This window comes from Cuculus canorus, chromosome 1, assembly GCF_017976375.1.
Source record: "Cuculus canorus isolate bCucCan1 chromosome 1, bCucCan1.pri, whole genome shotgun sequence".
Taxonomy (NCBI): domain Eukaryota; kingdom Metazoa; phylum Chordata; class Aves; order Cuculiformes; family Cuculidae; genus Cuculus; species Cuculus canorus.
In genome coordinates this window covers 6,076,763-6,096,920 of record NC_071401.1, presented here as the reverse complement: position 1 = coordinate 6,096,920, position 20,158 = coordinate 6,076,763, and the positions used below count along the sequence as shown (strand labels likewise).

General features: G+C 39.3%; 1 protein-coding gene across 1 annotated transcript in view; it reads right to left on the bottom strand.

Moving 5' to 3' along the window:
* The window catches only part of DDX10 (DEAD-box helicase 10), a 191,648-nt gene that overhangs the window by 59,131 nt on the left and 112,359 nt on the right, over positions 1-20,158 (bottom strand). The window contains exons 14-15 of the mRNA XM_054056496.1: positions 16,743-16,856; positions 14,393-14,554 (exon numbers count right to left, since the gene is read on the bottom strand). Of these exons, the coding sequence (XP_053912471.1) occupies positions 14,393-14,554; positions 16,743-16,856 (276 nt within the window). The remainder of the gene's footprint in view (positions 1-14,392; positions 14,555-16,742; positions 16,857-20,158) is intronic.

Here is a 20,158-nt window from a genome sequence, read left to right as displayed (position 1 = left end):
TCCTTGTCAATGAAAAACAAAAGCAGATTTTGCATAGGGTGCATCTGCATTGGCACAGAGTTGCATTTAGGAGCACATTTCAGAAGCAAGTGTCCTAATCAAGCGTACTTATGCCGTATTTTAGACTACAAGGAGCACAGCTAAAAGAAGCCAGCCAACACTATGCATTCACAGGGTCATTCATAGGATCATTCTGACTGGGATAAACACCAGGGAGTCTCTGGTCTAACCTCCTGGTCACCAACAAGGACAGATGGGTCAAAATCCCAAGGCTGGAGATGGCACAGGTCTGGGCAACCTGTGCCACTGCCCGATTGTCCTCACTCAGAAAAGTCTCTCTTACATCCACACTGAATCTCTTGTTTCGACTTATGGCCATCGCCTCTTGCCCTCTTGCACTGCACTGCTGTGAAGAGCCCAGCTCCATCTGTCTCCTTTGTGGCCTCTCTGTAGGCATTGGGGGCTGCTGTCAGGTCCACCCAAAGTCAACTTTGCTCCAGGCTGAGCAAGTCAAGCTCCCACAGCCTCCTCTTGCAGTACCACCATCTCAGGGAACGCACTCTAGTTTTCCAATACCCTCCTGTACTGGTGGTGTATAGGATGTCATGAACACTGAGCAAAGGAATTACTTTCCCCAAAGTGACTCAGCTCAAAGCATCAGATAAGAGCTAATATAGCGTAACCCACCACCACCACCCAGCATGTAACTGGTTCTCGGCACATTCTTTCTCTGCAAAATTGCTCTTACTGCTCTTTTGCTTGCTAATGCAGGAATAGTGACCTGCCTGTAACTTAGGCTTCAGTTCTGGCAAACGATCCTATTAAGGCACATGTGTGAGTACATACAGTGTGCTGAGCAACTGTTTAACTACTTTTCCCTAATCAGGACCTCATTTCCTATTACCTAGAGGACAACTATATATTCTACTGTGCCAAGGTAATATCCCCACATAATAAAAATACTCTTTTATATGACTGCATAAACCCCAGAAATTAACTACCTTGCCTTAGGTTACAAAGAAATGCTACAGAATAGCCAGAAACACAGATCTCCATAGACTCTGATGAGTATTTTAACTACAATGTCATTAATTCTCACACTGCTACTGCTAGAAAGAAATATGGGCCCATGTAGAACACATACAGACAATGTACTGTAAGACAGCTGTAAAAAGTAATCAGGTGAGGTGAAGTTGAGCCAGTCAAACAGTTGGATATAGATTTATTTCATGTGAATACATTCTGTTCATCTATGGATAAGTCTGTAACTATCTGTAACTAAGCTGTCCAACATTATTTTTCAGACAGACGAAAGAGTAACAGAAAAATCTAGATTTTCTTGGAATACCTAAACTATAACCAATAAGAATGCCAGGTTTTATCGCTAAGCTATAAGTTATTACTTGTAAAACCAGTACATTATTTAGAGATAAAAAATCCAATTTACTAGGGCAGGAAAACAAAAGATTATGTTTCAAAGCATGAATGCATACTTAATTATATATGTGACTGGCTGACACTGTTATAGCATAACTTCATAACACAATACCGTGAGGCTGTCAGATAAAGCTCTAAAACATCACAATCTGATTAAATACTCTTTTATCTATATTTGGTGAAGCCAAACATACATATTTTCTTTGGATTTATACAGAGTAATTCCTTTGCCCCCATATCCCACGTTCTTCTAGGCATGTCCTTTCCAGGCTATCAACACAGTAATTTGTTGTAGCTTAACTTCTAAGAAAGTGCTTCCAATCCTCTTTAGACCAAACCCAAGCAATCTCGCTTTAAAGGCTGTAGCCAAAATATTAATTTATCATCTTAGGTCAGCAACATGGAGTGTGCAGGCTTTGAACAATGCCTAAAAGCAAATTATGCACACATCATGTAAGAAGCAGCTTGAATAGATCAAGAACCACAGCTTCATGGACTTAGGAAACAGGAGGGCTGATGGAATCAATGTGCCTGATTAGCACAACACAGGCTGCAGGACTGAATCACTGTATCAGTCTACTGCAACGGTCATGTCCTTGTTTGGAAGAACATTCTAGGTAGATTTTAAAACATTTCACTAAAGGACAGTACATCACAACTGTTCAAAACTAGCTGCTGTTACTGGTTACTGCTGTTACAAGTCTGAGTCTTCCCTGCCCTCCTACCCTGAAATCTCCTCTTCCTTCGACTCTCTTCTTTCTACAGTTGATTAAGAGTTCATTTTACTTGGTCCAGAGGGTTAACTGTGAAAAAAATACAGGCTTATTGCCATGTATTATTAACAGCTTTGTTTCATAAAGTTATTTTTCTCTCAGTTTTTAATACTTACACAATTTGTACAATAAAAGCCTTTCTTTCTGTTTAAGAATCTGTACGTAGGTCATAACTGTTTAGATTTACATTAAATAAATTCCTTTAGCTGGTGATACACTACTGTTTTACCAGCCTCATATTTCACTGACCTCTTCTATTTGCTTACCTAAAGGCAAGAAATAGTTTCACTCAGTACAATTAATGACTTTTATGGCACATTTAGCCCTGAGAGCATTAGAAAAGTCTATCGCAAACCTATTTCCTGTAAAAATTTCAAATTCATGTGAGTCATCTGTAGTCTTTTTATCTAAACGTTCAAGAACTCCCACAGGTTTTGATTAAAGATTTTAATGCTGTGTTTTTAATAATTGATCCTTTACATACCGATGCTGTAATTTGCAGCTACCAACCTACTCTATTTAGCAGCTGAGGTAATGGCCTACCACACGACAGTTCTTACAGCTGGCCAAGGTTTGGAACAAGTCACTCTGTTGCCTGGAAAAATCTGGCTGCCATTTGCAAATACATCTTAATTGATACCAGCACCTGATATAATTTCTCAGTATTTTACTCTCTCTTGCTATTTTAGTGGGACTTAGTTAGGCACAGTCAGCTGTGCCGCAGAAAATATAGGCACAGCTATTCAAAAATTCATAGCATCTCTTATACACTGGCATAATCATGTTCAAGAGCTGGTTTCTACCCGAATTTTAAAGCACAAACATGTTCTGAAAAGTGACTTAATAAATGGCACCGTGGTATCCCACATTTGCCTTTTCTCCGATTTCACATCAAGTTTGTGCTGCTTACATGCAAAATATGATTTTATTATTATTATTAACTGCTCAGCTTGCAGGCAACTTGGTATCTGAAAATCCAGCTCTAATATCACCAGCCCATAAAGCAACATTAACTTCTACCTACACAAACAGCACATACATAAGCCGACAAAGAATCAGATTGTGCCCTCTTTCATGGTGCTTTTCCTCTGCATAGGTAGACGGAAGAAAAACTAGAATTAGTGAGAACTATTTACTAAAGACTTATAACCAAACAAAATAGGGGACAATTGAATACACACTGAGTAAGAAAATTCTGTTTCAGCTGTCACTTTTTGGCCATTGTTATATTTTATGCTGCTATGTAGTTTAATATTTGTCTCATTATAGAGACTAGCAAATCATCCACATGCAAGCAACGCTCCAGCCACTAAAACAAAACTTCATTATAAAAGATTAGGAAGTGTGCAATAAATGAGTGGACAGTGAGGTGGATTGAGAACTGGCTGGATTACAGAGCTCAGAGGGTCGTGACTGGAGGCGTAGAGTCTACTTGGAGGCCTATAGCTGGTATTTTTTGCTGGGGGGCAGTACTGGGCCCAGTCTTGTTCAACATCTTCATCACTGACCTGGATGAGAGGACAAAGTATACTGATGATACAAAACTGGGAGGAGCAGCTGATACACCAAAGGCTCTGGTGCCATTAAATGAGAACTGGACAGGCTAGAGTTGGGCAGAGAGGAAACCTTATGAAGTTGAAGAAAGGCAAGTGTAGGTTTCTGCATCTGGGGAGGAATAACCCCTACGCCAGCAGGCGTTATGATACAGTTTACAGCTTGACCTGCTGGGAAGGAGAAGGACGTAGGAGTCCTGTTGGACAACAAGCTAACAATAAGCCAGCAATCATAGAATAGTTTGGGTTGGAAGGGAAGTTAAAGATCATCCAGTTCCAACCCCCTGCCATGGGCAGGGACACCTCCCACTAGATCAGGCTGCTCAAGGCCCCATCCAACCTGGCCTTGAACACTTCCAGGGATGGGGCAGCCACAACTTCCCTGGGCAACCTGTGCCAGTGTCTCACCACTGTCATCATGAAGAAATTCCTCCTTATGTCTAGTCTAAATCTGCCCATCTCCAGTTTGTACCCGTTCCCCCTCACCCTATCACTCTATGCCTTTGCAAACAGCCCCTCCCCAGCTTTCTTGCAGGCCTCCTCCAGGCATTGGGAGGTTGCTATAAAGTCTCCTCATAGCCTTCTCTTCTCCAGGCTGAACAGCCCCAACGTGCCCTTGTGGCCAAGAAGGCCAACGGCATTCGGGGGTGCAACAAGAAGAGTGTGGCCAGCAGGTTGCGGGAGGTTCTCCTCCCCACTACTCTGCCCTAGTGAGGCTCCATCCAGAGTACTGTGTTCAGTTCCAGGCTTCCCAGCTTAAGACAAACAAGGAACTACTGGAGAGAGTCCAGTGGAGGGCCACAAAGACGATCAGGGGACTGAGGCATCTGTCTCATGAGGAAAGGCTTAACGTGCTCAGCTCAGTGCTTTAGCCTGGAAAGAGAAGACCGAGAGGGGACTTTATAAATGCTTACAAATATCTAAGGGGCTGATGTCAAGAGGATAGGGCCAGACTCTTTTCATTGGTGCCCAGTGACAGGACTAGGAAGAAGAGGCACAAAGTGGAACGCAGGAAATTTCACCTGATCGTGAGGTAAAATTTCTTTGCTGTGAGGGTGACAGAGCACTGAAACACGCTGTCCAAGGAAGTTGTGGAATCTCCTTCATTGGAGATATTCAAAACCCACCTGAACGTGTTCCTGTGCAACCTGCCGTAGGTGCACATGCTTTAGCAGGGGACGTTGGACTATATGATCTCCAGGGATACCTTACAACTCCCACCATTCTGTGATGGTGTGATTATGTAAAGACAATGGGAGTTGCACTGCAAAAGATGCTACTATTTCCTAGGGAAAAGCTGAGGAAAAAGGCTGATGAAGATGCACTTCACCTGATTCTGTGGCTGCTTAGAGTTTTGAAGGGATGATATAATTTAAGAGTAGGAATTCATCATCTGGACGGGTCATAGACTCTTGAGCTATCTTAATGCCGCCACTCTTAAGGAAACACCCAGCTCTCATAAACCACATCTGAGAGAAGACAAAAAGCCCCCAGAGCTATCTACACCTGCTGAAGCAGATGCAGGTTCCCAGCAGTATCCAAGTCCTCAGCAAATAAAGGGTGCAGCTCCCATCAGAAGCTGCCACGTTGCCTCAAAGACCCATGAAATGTAGAAGTCAGCATTTCTGGCAGTTGTACCATTACATCCCTGCTCAGGATGAGCAGCCTGCCCCTGTAAGTTCTTCCCCTCACAGCACAAAGGCTGCAACTCCACTGGAGCTGAAGTTAAATTAAGCCTGTACTACTTCCGCTTCCATCCACCTTCCAGCTGCATTTTTAGCATTCACCTGATTATGGTGTACACAAACAACCTATTCACAGTGATTTCATTTTCTTGTTTTTCACATCAACAAGATGAGCCCAAGAACTCTGATTTTGCTTGAAAACACTTCAAAAACATTCAAGGGCACTTCAAGCTTTAAGTGCAGCCCATCCAGCTGTTGAAGAAAAGCAAACACTGAGCAAGCCCTTGCCTTCTGCTGCTAAGACTGAAAAAGGATGTCTGTCAACTCACTTGTCGGTGTCCGTTCCCCTTATCTTAATAGCTCTGAAGTTGGAACATAACAGCAACACTGCCTGCACACAATAGCTATGAAAGGGCTCCAATAGACTTTCAAACAAAGTAATACACTCTTCATTTATTTTACCCATCTCTCCATCTCTAATACTTTTCTTCTTTGCTGCTCAGCTCAACACTCCTCAGCAGCAACCTTCTTCCCTTTATATTTTGCTCCTACACTGTCACACTTTTTATGCGAGAGAATTTTATCTTCCTCACCCAGCACATTAAACCAACTGTACAATTACATGCAAATCTGACAAATTTCACCTCAAAGTCAAGGACTATTCAAATGCTTTACTTAATAAAAAGCATAATACTCCACCGAGATTCTTTCCCTTCAGATTACTTCCTTTGAAATATGAAGCAATCTCTCTTCAGAATTAATGTATCGATTCATTTCAAACTACAAATACTACTTTTTATGGGTGCATTTATCTTCCAGCATACAGAATGGTTTGTGCTGTAGAACATCTATTTTTCTTTTGAATAATTGCATCTAATTTTTTTTTAATCCTAAGTAAAGATTTGATAAAATAAAGAAAATCCCTGGAGGGGTCTTTTCTGTTTCTTGAATTGTTATACCCAGTATTGAATGATCTATTACAAGTACTGTTAGTATGATTTTATAAAACTATAAACCAAACATGTTTAAATCAGAATCACTCCGTCGTCAACAGAAGTCATTTGCAAAAGGAGGACTGGGAACGAGACAGAGCGTAGAGCTCCAGTTGGAGGGGAGGCTGCCAAAGGGGTGCCAAAGGAAGAGGCATGGATGTTCTTCCCAAGAATCTCTCCATCTGGGCCCCAGCCCAACCAACGCATGGAGGTGCTCAACCAAGACATGGGATGAGGCTTGCAGCAGGGGCTGGAAGCAGGAGAGAGACAAAGGCTACAGGATTACAGTAGGAAGTAAAATCCAAGGAATGCAGTGTGGCACAAGAGACACAAAGGAAAAAATAATACACTATAAATCTCAGCTGACACCTTAATTGATTTGGTCACACTGTTCTACTAGTTAAAATTACCTGCATTACTGCTTTTAAAAAATAAACACATAGTTTGATTCTAACCTTTGGTCAAAACTGCATGTTATAAAGGAAATTGATTCTTCGTTCATAAGTGAATCTATATCTCCTTTTCAGCTTCCTACATCAGGTGCATCTTTCATTGGATCAATTCAATTCATACAGATTTTAATTCATTGTGAGGTGATCATAGTTGTCTAGGTACTCTCTCCAACCATGTTAGATATCCTATATAGTACCTTTTCTCCCCCATAAATGCCTCCAGAAATCTTCATGCTTTTTAAACACCTGCTCTAAACTTGGTACTGAGGCTGCTAAATGATCCCTGGTATTATAACTCAATTTTTCTTCCTCGAGGGAAGTATATTTCCAGATTTTGCATGTGAATTAAGACCAAATTAATAAAGTTACAGTCTCTCTCCTACTCTCTCCTTACATACTGATGCAATAATTATTAGAAAATATTCCTTTTGAACTCCATGTTTAGATATACCTGGATGGTCTCTCTAGGGATATACTGAATGTAATAATGTGGTTTGGAAGGATATCCTGTTAACAGTGAGACAAAAAGAAGAAGGCAAAAAAGTAATACCAAATACACTAACCCTAAACAATCAGTAAGGCAGACAGTAATGGAGAACTGAACTCCAAAGTCCCTGATAGAAGAACACTAAAGGAGCCACACAAGCACAACCTTGAAAAGGTTAGCACAACTTCATAACTGTTAAGAACAAGAGAAACTAGGTTCTCTCTGTTTATCAGAGTCATAAGAAAGAGCAAACTTATTAAGGAATATTTGAAAAGCACTGTGAGACTGTGCGGAATGACCAGCACCTGGAAAGACTGAAAGTCAAGGCCAGTGACTGTGTAAGGGCCTTATGGGATGGGTATGGATATCAGACATCCTCAGGGCCCACACTATTATTTAAGGGACTGGCATAAGCGTGCTTCTAAATCAAGGGAGTCGGTATTTCTGCTAAAAACTTCAACTTTCATCGGCCAGCAAGAAGGAATGAGGTTGCACTGCCTGCGCAGTTAATGCTTGTGTGAATGCTGCCTGCCTTTACCCTTTTTTGCCTCTCTTATCTCTGTGGCTACTCGTGTGTGTATTGTGTGCGCACATCCGTGCAATCCATGTGCAGCTTTGCGAGGGCTGGATCTGTAACTGGGACCAGCAGCAACTTTCATCTAACAGACCTGCAGAAGAAATCTCCTGGGTTGAAATCCAAGGGATTTGGTTTCACGTACCAGTCTGCAATTTTCCACATTCAGGAACAAATTTTAATCAGAAAGTTACCAAATAAATTCACTAGGATAAGTAGGTTTTTTATTTTATAGACCTTTTTTAATAAAGTTTAGTATGAGGAATTTCCTCTTTTAGCCTTAGGGGAGGTTCAGGCTGGATATCAGAAAAAATTTCTTCACAGAAAGAGTCATCGGGCACTGGCAGAGGCTGCCCAGGGAGGCGGTCGAGTCGCCTTCCCTGGAGGTGTTTAAGGAACGGGTGGATGAAGTGCTTAGGGACATGGTTTAAGGGAGTGTTAGGAATGGTTGGACTGAATGATCCCGTGGGTCCTTTCCAACCTGATGATTCTATGATTCTGTGATATTTGAGAGAGCAAATAATACAACAGTGTATCCTCCTCATTAAAACTAACCACTCTCCCATTAATGAATGTCTCTAGGGAACAGGAGCCAAACCGAACAAAGGTATTCTGTTTCAATACATTTTCTAAGACAGTTCTATATTTTCTACTAAATTAAGAACAGTATGAGGAAAACTGAGAGACCATGTAGCTTTGGACTTCAGGTGATAAAAATTAGCCTCATTTCATTAGCACATGTGCCACAAAAAATCTCCAGTTTCCTCCCAGCACCAGCAATATCTTCTGAAATACCCCTCTGTGACCTGAAGTATAACTGCTGTCATACCTCTACAACCATGGCTGTGTAACTTCTTCCAGGGGGTACTCCCTATAGTTTGCAGTATCAGCCCCCTGAAGACAGCTGCAGTTCGTTTGTTACTAATGCCGTCCAAATATAATAAAATTATAACAAATTGCTTCTAGCCATCCTCTCGCGTCGATTATCTCAATTTGACAGTGTATTTTACTTGCCGAAAAATGAGGTAAGAAACAAGGCTCCTGTTCATTTTTCCTTCAGCACCACCAATGAGCATTTTTCTGAGCTTGGGTTAGTATACAGAAAGAGAGGTTATTAAGAAACGAGATGAATCCCTCTCTGCCACTATTTTACGCCTAACAACAGTGCATTTTCAGTTGAAAACTTGAAAAATGGAGTGTGAAAACATGTTCTGAATACTTTATTCACTTCTCCCTTTATTGTTGTTTATAACATTTTACACATTTCAAAAGAGCTCAAATCTATACTTCTCACTAGGCTGTCATTAAAGATCCATTAATGCAGAATTCTTTTCACATCATCACGATCAGTGCCCTTTCCCTTGTGCTCAACTGCTAAAATTTAGCTGGCTTCCAAAACTGCAATAAGCATTAACTATAAAACAATTATACCTTAAACTTTTATATATTTTCATCCATCTGATTTTCAGTTTTTCCTCATTTGCAGGGGAAAGAGAGGCTAACAAAATGTGAGACTCATGAAGGAAAGCTAATTATAATGTAGGTGCTTTGTGAGTTTCCACAAGCCTTAAGGCACTGCAACACACATCTGATCTAATCCAGCATCTCATGTATGCACCAAAATATATTTCTGATCATACTGAAAGCTGTGCTCATTTAAATGACATTCACAAATGTATTTAAAAGCAATGGCCTGTGGATACTTTCTAAATAGTGCTGCTCTTCATCAGAAACAGTTTCATAGGACAGTTCATATAAAGCTGACAGGCCTTATTCGCCTAAAAAAAAAAAAAAAAAAGGCTATTTTGTGCAAGTTTTGGGTTTAAGATGTTAATTTTTTTTTCCCAAAGTTTTTATTTTCAAGATTATACTGAAGAAACCATAAGAGGAGGGTTCTCAGTGGAAGATGACCTGTAAATTATCAGCTTTACAAAAAAACTCTTTTTTCTTGTTCTATATCTACTCATAATCTGAATCAAAACCTGAAAACGTGCAAATTATAAAGAACTGGATGAAACAAAATATATGCTTTCATAGCCTTCCATAACTATTTTACTCTTCTCAGTTACCATTTTAAAGCCAATGTAGAGATTTCAGCGATTAAAATATATTCAGCTTCAGAGGACTTTTTGATTACTGATGTACCTAATCATGTAGCAGACTGCTACATTTGGTTTATACAAAATCTAAACACATTTGTCCCTATCTATACAATAATTTTAATAGTTATCATGTTTTAAAAATGCAAAAAAAGAAAGACAGCCAAACATACAAAACAGTAAAGTACACCAAGAATCAGCTGCAGTAGGAACAAAAGGAATTAAAATGAGGAAATATGAAACAAGATACAGACATTTGAAACTTGCTGAAAATGAAGGAAGGGAAGAAAATTAAATCGATGAACAAGTTAAGAAAAGATCTTGAAGAAATCTGAAGCAAAAGTGGAGAGGATAAACTTAACCACAGCCTTTTCAAAAAGTTGGGAAGGAGAAGGAGAGAGTTATAGAGAATTCAGTAACCAAGATGGAAAATCAAGAAACAGAGAGTTGTCACATCTGGCTGTTAGAAAAGATGTCAAATGGACAAAAAAAAAATCTATGGCAGTCTGCTTGCAGGAAAAACAAAGATGAGAATAAAATAATTAGTGTTACTGCAGAAAGGAAAGGTCAGGTGACAGAGTTCATGCTTTGCCATGATGTAGTTTGGCTGATAGTGACGTATGGAGGATTTTAGAAGAAGCAATGACATTCATAAGTGATGGATCTAAGACTCTTTATAAAAGAGACTGCTGAATGCCATTAAGCGGATGTATAAGAAGGGATCAAAGTACGTGACTTTGAAAAGCTCCTCTTCCAATATCACAAGGAGGGGCTCTAAGACTTCCATACTTAACGGAGAATATGAAGTCATGAAAATAAGAAAGTCTCCTAGACTTTTTGTTGCTTTCATATCCTTTGTTGGTAACACACTTAAAGCTCTTTTAGGTTTCATCCTCTTGTTCCAAATGAGGCTAAGAAATAACTTACACCACGAGCTCAAAAGGCTTATATACTAAACCAAAATTCTAAGAGCAAATTCAGACGACAATCAAGCACCTGATCAGGCTTCTTCAATACAGTCATGATACGTGGACTAGGGTAGTTCTTCCATCACATCACTGAGATTCCAGCCAAATATTCTAACTCTGCTAAGTATCAGCTGCAGAATGATTATGTTTTCTATTGGGAGGGGAAACCTTATGAGGTGGGAGAATTTTTAAACACATTAAGTGGTCACTGTGAAAGTGGTCACATAATTAATTCCTTTTAACTGTAAGGCAGTTCAAATCTTTTCCTAGCATTCTTTCATTACTAAAGTACTGACAACTGACGAGAATAACTTCGTAAGCCAGGTAGTACACAGCCCTACCATAGGGAATGCAATACTGGACCTGATGGTCATCAACACAGCTGAGCTCATTCATGACATCAAGACTGGAGGCAGCGTGGGCTGCAGTGATCACGCATTCGTGGAGTTCATGGTCCTGAGGGATATAGGCCAGGAAAAGAGTAAAATCAGGACTCTGAATTTTAGGAAAGCAAAATTCCAGCTCATCAAGTTAGTCAATAGAATAGCCTGGTATACTGCCCTCTGGAAGCAGAACAGAGCTGGCAGACCTTTAAGGATGCTTTCCATAGAGCATGAGTGTTCTCAGTCCCCAGGTGTAAGAAATTAGGAAAGGGAAGACAAGAGATCAGCATGGCTGAGTCAAGACCCAATGGTCAAACTAAGGAGCAAAAAGGAAATACATAAGCAGAGGAAGCAGGGAACAAGTAACCTGGGAAGAGTGTAGGGTTGTTGCCCAGTTGTGCATGGATGGAGTCAGGACGGCCAAGGCACAGCTGGAGATGAACTTGGCAAGGGACACAAAGAAGAACAAGAAGGGCTTCTACAAGTATGTTAGCCAGAAAAGTAAGGTCAAAGAAAGCATTACCCCCTATAATGAACACGACTGGCAATCTAGTAACAACAGACAAGGATTAGGCTGAGGTACTCGACAACTTTTCTGACTCCAGCAGCCTCTCCTCCCACGTCTTGAGTGGATGGACCACAAGACAGGAACTGGAGGAGTAAAGTCCTCTGTAAGAGAAGGAAAGTCACTGTAAGAAAGTCACTGTAAGAGAAGGTCAGGTTTGTGACCAGCTTAACATGACCCAAGAGAAAGGAGGTAGTACTTGTCTCTGCTTGGATGAGACAAAAGGAGGATTAGAGAGAGTTTCCCAACTATTACAATTATTAGCTATTTTCTAAGCAGCAACAACTGACTGTCAAGAATCCCAGACGTAAAGGATGAATCACAGAATCATAGAATAGTCTGAGTTGGAAGGGACCTTAAAGATCATCCAGTTCCACCCCCCCTGCTATAGAAAGGGACATCCCACTAGATCAGGCTGCCCAAGACCCCATCCAACCTGGCCTTGAACACCTCCAGGGATGGGGCAGCCACAACCTATCTTGGCAACCTGTTCCAGTGTCTCACCACTCTCATGGTGAAGAAATTCTTCCTAAAGAATTTAGGATGACTGAGTAACAACACAGACTAGCAGAAACGCATTCAATCTGTGTGGCAGTCTTACCTTACATAGACTGTATTAATTTATACATAAAATTAATCAGTATCTCAAACTTGAATGCCTTTTGAAGTGAGGGTGGAGGATCATTGTTAAGCACAAGGTTTGAGAGCCAAAGGGGAGGCAAATTAGGCTCTGCCAAAGTGAATCCTGAACTCCCACCTATGATCTTCTTGTCTCTTCTGTGCTTTTGAAGTCTCACCTTCTTTAAATTTGGATAAGTGAAAAATTAGGATACGAAACAGCTTGTAAGACCATTTTAAAAATTAATTGACAATCAGGAAACTGAATATTTCATCACATACAGAGATTTTACCATATGAAGCGTTTTTCATCTCAAAATATTAGGCCACAAATAAAAAATCAGAACACGCATGCAATGACTGAACGCAGTAAGACAGACCAAAAATGAGACACGTATAGCACAGTACCTCAATCAGAAGACTTTTTTAAACATATATTTCCTTCTTTTTGTCAAACTACCATTACTTTCTCCACCAACTGATGAAGTATTTAACCTCTGAAGTCTGATGTCAAACATACAACTGCATCACTCAAAGTATATGAATATACTAATGAATAGCAGAATGATCGGTGAGTCATAAATCTGTCTCTCCCTCCTTCTTTATTAAGCTGCGTCCTTGAAATTTTATATCATTGTTTTCTGTAAAATTGACTATGATTTCACCTATAGCACAGAAAGCATTGCTTCTTTGTAGTTACTTTCAAATGCAGCACTTCCCTAAAGAAGAGGTGAGATTTTTTTTGTAGACATCAAAGGACTAAAGTAGAACTATAGGAGTAGGCTTTCAAATTAAATATGTGAAGTACACTTTGACTTCAGCTGGAGTACTTCGGTGCCCAAACGTAACTTGAAGCTTTCACAAATCCCCTCCAAATTATTTTGTTCAAATACACACCTGAACCAACACTAGAACATTGAGCACTAATCACTTGCAATCAGTGGATAGAGTCAAACTTGATAAAGTCAGCATTCGCAAAGCAGGGAATTAAAACTTATAGTGCTTTGGAAATTAGAGGCTTTGAGTATAAAGCAGGTCTTTAATAATGCAGTTCTGGGATCTGGCATTCATCTGTTATCTGGAGAAATCCAAATCCTAACAGAATGATCCATGAGCTCAAAGGCATTCAGCTGTGTCCATATGACTGGTGCGTGACAAGTCATTTGCTTTGGTCCATTACAAGTAATATGGAAGCAGCTTGCTATAACTTATGGTCTGCAATTTAACTGTTTTTAAACACTAGAAGGAAACAGAGACTGAAGTCTTCAAATTATAGCCACTTACATGGCACTACTTGAATAATCTAAGAAGTCAACTCTGAGAGCCCTAATAACACCAATGCAAAAACTTAATACTTTTGTCTACCTGAAATGTAGTTTCAGGTAGAAAAATTTGATCAATGGTAGTCTGAAGACATTTCAGAGGCACTACTTTGCTTCTCATTCCCCTAAATATGTTCAACATCTGTTAGATTATGTATGTCAAGCAACACTTTTTCTGAAACAAACCCCTCCGCTGAATGCTGCTTAGAAAAACTGGTGCTCCTACGAAACTCTTTGCAGATTTTAAAGTTTTAAATAAAGCTCCACTGTTATCAGCAACGGGTAATGCATAAAGCTTTTTGTTATCCAGCTACTTACGTCAGAACAGTCATCCTGTGTGCTATGATGATCAAAAAACTGATTAATTTAAATAACCTTGTACAACACTTACTTCACGATGTATTTCAGTATTTTTCCTCACTAAGCAATCCATATCACGTTATCTATTTCTGCACTTAAGTAACTGAGGTAAAAATCCACTTACCCTATGTTTTTCCTTTATTTTCTTCCTGTATTCTTCTTTGTCAAATTTATCTTCTTCCCGCAGTATCTCTTTCGCTTTATCTAAGTTGATACCACTGGCATCATCTTCCTCATCTGCTTTCGCCAAACTGGATTTTTGCACAGGTGGCCACTGCTGCACTAACTGAATTATAAATGTTAACAACAAAAATAATAGTTAGAATATTTTTTACCACATGGACATTTTCATGCCCTAAATATTCTAATACACTATTTTCCTGGACTAAATAAAAAGGCCATCTGCAAATGAAACAACAAAAAATCCCAAAATTCTTGCACAATACAAACTGGGATACCCAATTTAACATCATGTTCAGTCAAAAATTAATATCTGAAAATAATATCTCCATTACACCATACTACTGCTTAACAGATTCAGTTGAACTTCTTCCTCTGTTTTTCTCTCTTTGCTTTAAGGAAGAAATAATTTATAACCCTGCTAGTAATTTTGGAAGAAAAATAATATTTGCTTTCAAGAAATTACTCTCCAAAAATATAAGCAAGAGAACAAAACACCACATGAACCTAAACAGTATGTTTTCATGTAAATAATACTCTAACGTATTACATGTTGGAAAATGAGAGGAAAATGACATAAGCCTTTACTACACAGTACACCAAAAACCATTACAGCAGGTTCATGTTTTGGGGGAAGCAAGGAGGACATATGTGGTGGGTTTTACTGGTTATTGACTGAAAACTGGATTGGAAATATTTAATGATTCAAGTTGGACTTGTGGGTGACATGCTGAACACATGCAGCTTCCCTTAAGTAGCTGAAACTCTAAACTGAAGACAAAGACTAACTACATATTCACCAAAAAATATCCCCTCCCTATCTTATGACCTGACATCATGAGCAGACATCATGTGGGGCTGGTCTTTGCAAAAGCCATCCTTGCTTATGGATTCGAGAGTGGTAACTCTTAAAAAGAAACTCTGAGGCAGAAAACATAAACATCTTTCAGACAGAAATGCAAACCCAAACATGTTTAGGACTCCCTAATGCACACAGAGCTTTATTGACCTGGATACTAATAATTCCAGCCAACGGTTTCCATTGTAAAATGGAGTTTGTATGCCTGTATTTTCTTGGAAGATTCATTTTTTAAAGGAGCTTTATTTTATCAACAAGCATGTGGAATAAAACATTTCCAATTTTAAAGCATAATTTTACACAGCTCAGAAAAAAAGGCAGGAACAATGTCCATAGATGTAAACTTTATGCTTCCTTAAATAAGTCACTCCTTTTGTATTGTGCTAGTTTCCTAAGTAGAATCTTTTTGCTATTTTTTTTTTCTCCATCCTTACTTCTTTTGCTTTATTGGAAGGATACATAAAACATTTGTATTTTAAGATGAGATAACAGCTTTAGAATATCTAAAAATATCTGAAGATACAATTTCCAGTTAATGGGTCAACCTCCAAAACCTTTTAAATTTTCTCTAATGACAGTTATTATATGGCTACACTCCCTTTATCTGCGATATAAAATGCTTTATTTTATTTGGTCACAAAAGCAAATTATATACTTATAAAGGTGACCTCTTTTCAGTTTAGGCCTTACTGAAATTATTTGAGTGAAAAAAAATAAAGCTACTTTTTTCTTAATGCTGGAAATGGGAAAACAACACACACAGCATCTGAAGCTGTGAAATCTAACGTTAGAAAAGTTTATGGAGTGTGGAGACTTGCTAGTGAGGTTATCGCCACAATGAAATCCTAGAGTCACTGGCTTCCACAATAGTTCCTTTCTGTATAAAATCAATAAATTTTTCCAGAGTCTATTAAAAGATACAATAAATTACTGGCAAAATTTCAATGCACTGCTACATCAGCACCAGCAGGCAAAAATTTGGTGTCTTCATAAAAACAGTGAACGCTGGAAAGAAAACCAGGGACTTCCTCTAATTCCAACACTTTAGCTCCAGACTTGGGGGAGCTTTGGCAAATACCTACAGGAGAATCATTTTACACTCTGTAAGGAAAAAAAACAGGCTTTTTTTATTTATCTTGAAACTGAGGACAATAGGCAGAAAAGATGTACAGTTTTGTACATCCACTAACAGCTCTTACACAAGTATGTTACGCATACAAAGGTGAAAAAAGGTCGACGCTCAGCATTCCTTTTTCACAGCAGAACTGAATTCTAAATGGAAGCTGAACAGTTTTGCAAATCTTAAACCAATTACAAAAAAAAAAAAAATCACACATTCAGAAAAACATATCTTTTTATACTGATATAAACTGTAAGTATTTTTGTCTTTGCCTTCAGTTCCCACCAAAACACAATTCTTCTAAATTGATCTTACCTCCCCATCTTCATTAAAAACTATTTTCGTGTTGACTTTGAATTTCTTCTTTAAAATTTTTTTGGCTTCTTGGGTTTTAGTTGTTTTTTTCTTCATTTTTGATTTTGACTCATTCTGCATGAAAGAAAATATTTCATATGGATTTTTTTCTAGTCACAGAGTATATGGTTCAGACATTCTTAGAAGTAATTAGATATATTAAAATGCAATTCATACAACACATGACTGAGAGTCATTTCCAATAAAAATTAGCTAATAGGCCGCTTCATAAAAGTGTCTTAAGCTGGTCATATCATGCAAAACTCATTTACTTTGATAACAATTCAGCTTAACTTAAATCCTCTCAGCAGCAGGACGCTCAATCAAATCTCACTAACCTTTTTGAGACAAGGACACTAGATGCACCAGCGAATGGTGTTAGCAAGCCTCATCAGCCAAGAAATCCAGTATAACTGACTGAATCCATTAGCTACCACTAGTGATCGAGTGAGGTGAAAGTGATATCTGATAACACCTTGTCTGCAAATACCACAGCACACTAGTCCGAGTCATTTCTGTGTCAATGAAGGGCACAATAGCCATGCAAGACCCTCCCTATTTCATTACTCCTGTCCTTTGCTGTCCCACCACAGTGCAGAACGTTAGTGCTAAAAGACGTTTACCAAACAAACTATAGCATTAAATAAAGTTTAGAATCAAGAAAGTTTTTACCACCATAGGAAAAAAGCTGAGGTGAAACAAAGTGGTGAAGACACCAGGGAAATCAATAAACAAGTTAGCAGAGATTGTGAAATCCAGGCATTAACACCACTTGTAATAGGTTGAGTTTGTTCTTTCCTGGCTACTACGTTGACCAGAAAAAGCAAATATCAGCAGAACAGTATCCTGGTACAAAACACAGTAATAGTCAAGTTACATTTATTCCTTGTGTGTGCAATCTTGCTGGAATAAGAAAGAAGAGGTGAAGAGGTCACTTCTATTTTTCACAGAGATTGGGGATTTATCCAGAGTATTTTCGCATTTTTGAGGTAGTTTACCTAGGAGAACCCTTTTAATTCCTTCTGTAAAATGCAGTGGAAAATAAACTGTCACATCTACAGATGGCCTGCATAGGTTTCACAGAGCCACCCATCCCATGACAACATACAGGAAACAAAGAACGTGGAGATTCCCAACCTCCAGCTCTTCTGAGAGCCCTTCTTGCAGAAACAAAGGCCATAGGTGTTCAGGCATCTAACAGGACACAATACACACGGAGGACACTTTAAGCAATAACTGTTATTGCAGAAAATGTTACAGTAAAAGATATTCCAAAGGAATAAGTGAGGACTCCACAGGAGAAGACCCACAACTCATTCATCATCAGGAAAAAAGTACCTGAAAAATAGTCACTAAACAGTCTAAATTTTTATATATTTCCTATAAATTCCTAAATATTAGAACGTGGACAAAGCAACCAGAGAGAAAAAGGAAAAACTGAACTTCTTTTTCTCGCTTTTTTTTTGTTGTTGTTTTTTAGGTTATTTTAATCGGTTTAATCTTCTATACCAAATCCACTTTAAAAGGAGGCAAAAAAACCCCCCCACACCTCAGAATGTCACTGTCATTCTGGTCAGCACACCAAGGCACAGAAATACATGAACTATAAAAGAGAAAAATTACAGTCCTCCTAACAGGAAAAATGATTTGTGCCAGCTACTGTGCTGTGTTATCAAGTAATGACCATATCTATTATAGAAAATAGTAACTGTAGCAGCACTTATGTCCTCAATATTGTAATACAATTTTTGCTGCACTGTGAAGCTCCTACTACCAAGGCACACCACCTTTCCATAGCTTAGAAAGCTGTGCTGTTCCCTCACTCCTGTTGCTTATCCTACAAACACAAACTGTATGCAAGTCTGCATAAGCATAAAATCTTTACCTCAAAACACACTAAGTAGAACAACAGGAATTGACTAGAGGACGAATTTAAAGAGAGATGTACTTCAAGGCGGAACAGATGATACTTCTCACCACCATAACATTTTCTTTCACCTTTTGGGTTTGTTTGGGGGTTTGTCTTTGTTTTCTTTTCCTTTCTTTTTTTAACCATCTTTCATTTCTGCACTGCCAGTATTATTGGTACAGCACAATATGCAAATGTAAAAAAAAGGTTACTGAAAGTTTCAAACCGGTACTTCAATATTTCGTAAAACTGTATTTTAATTTTAATTTCAGCTGTTTACATTTCTTGATTTTAAAAAAGTTTTCCCAGCTAAAGAGCACAAAGATCAAATGGGCCGTTTTTGCATGCAAACATAGACAATACTAAACTAAATACTAAACTGAAGACACTTCAAATATGACGGCTATCAAGGCTCCCTGGACTGACTGTCATAGTTTAAGATGAAGTGTGCTTGGATACCAAAAAAATTTCACCACAGACATATTTTACAACTTTACAAACAATATGACTTCACTGTGGAGCAAGAGAAGTGGTGCAGCCTAGAAGGGAAGTTGGGTGGGTTAGTGCAGTGGTTCTTGACGTTGCCTCCCTGTCCAAGCAGGAAAGCTACATGGTCCAAGAGAACAGTCTAGCGGGTCATCTGTGGGGAGTATATAGGCTGTCATGGGGTCCATTAATGCTGCTTTGATCCTCTCCTGAGGATGTCTCTCACATTGTTCTGGACTCCATATGCAGTCCTAAAGTCTCTCTTTTCTGTCACCTACGCCTCTCCCTCTATATGTCTCCAGTATCATCTTTCAGAGCATCTAATTCTCACATCTCAAGATCTTCTCTCCCTGTTTCCTGCTCAAATGGCTGTTCTCTATCCTGAACATATTTGAGTCAGAAGTTCCTCTAGCTGGCTGCAGTCTTGACACAGGATAGGATGTTTATATCCACCCAAGCTCGTGGATTCCTCCCCTACCTGTGCCACCCCTGCGACCCTCTCACTCAAATACCTAATGCCCTCAAACCAAATTGGAGTGCCGGCACCTGTCTTTGCTTTGACCCCACATCTGAACATTGCAACACCAATTTCCCACCAACCAGGATTCCGACTCATCCATTATAATAAGCATAACACCAAGCAATAGCAAACCTCACGCTTCCATGCCAACCCCCCGGCTCACTGCATTATCAAACCATTCTGCTTATTCAGTTCCCATTTTCATCTTCTGTAGCAGAAAATACCTGACAATTTACAAGCAGCAGGTTGACATTTAACCCACGATCTCTGTGGTTTAATCTCTTTTCTTCACAGTGATTCTACCACACCACCAGGCAAGACAAGCTGCTGGAGGCTGCCAGGTGATCTCTCCCATCTGTTAATCTCATGTGCTGCAAAGACTAGAACTGTGGCAGGAGCAATGAGTTCTCTCTAACTGCTCAGGAAACAGTTGAAATCTAGGGTCCCAGGCTTCGTGGACAG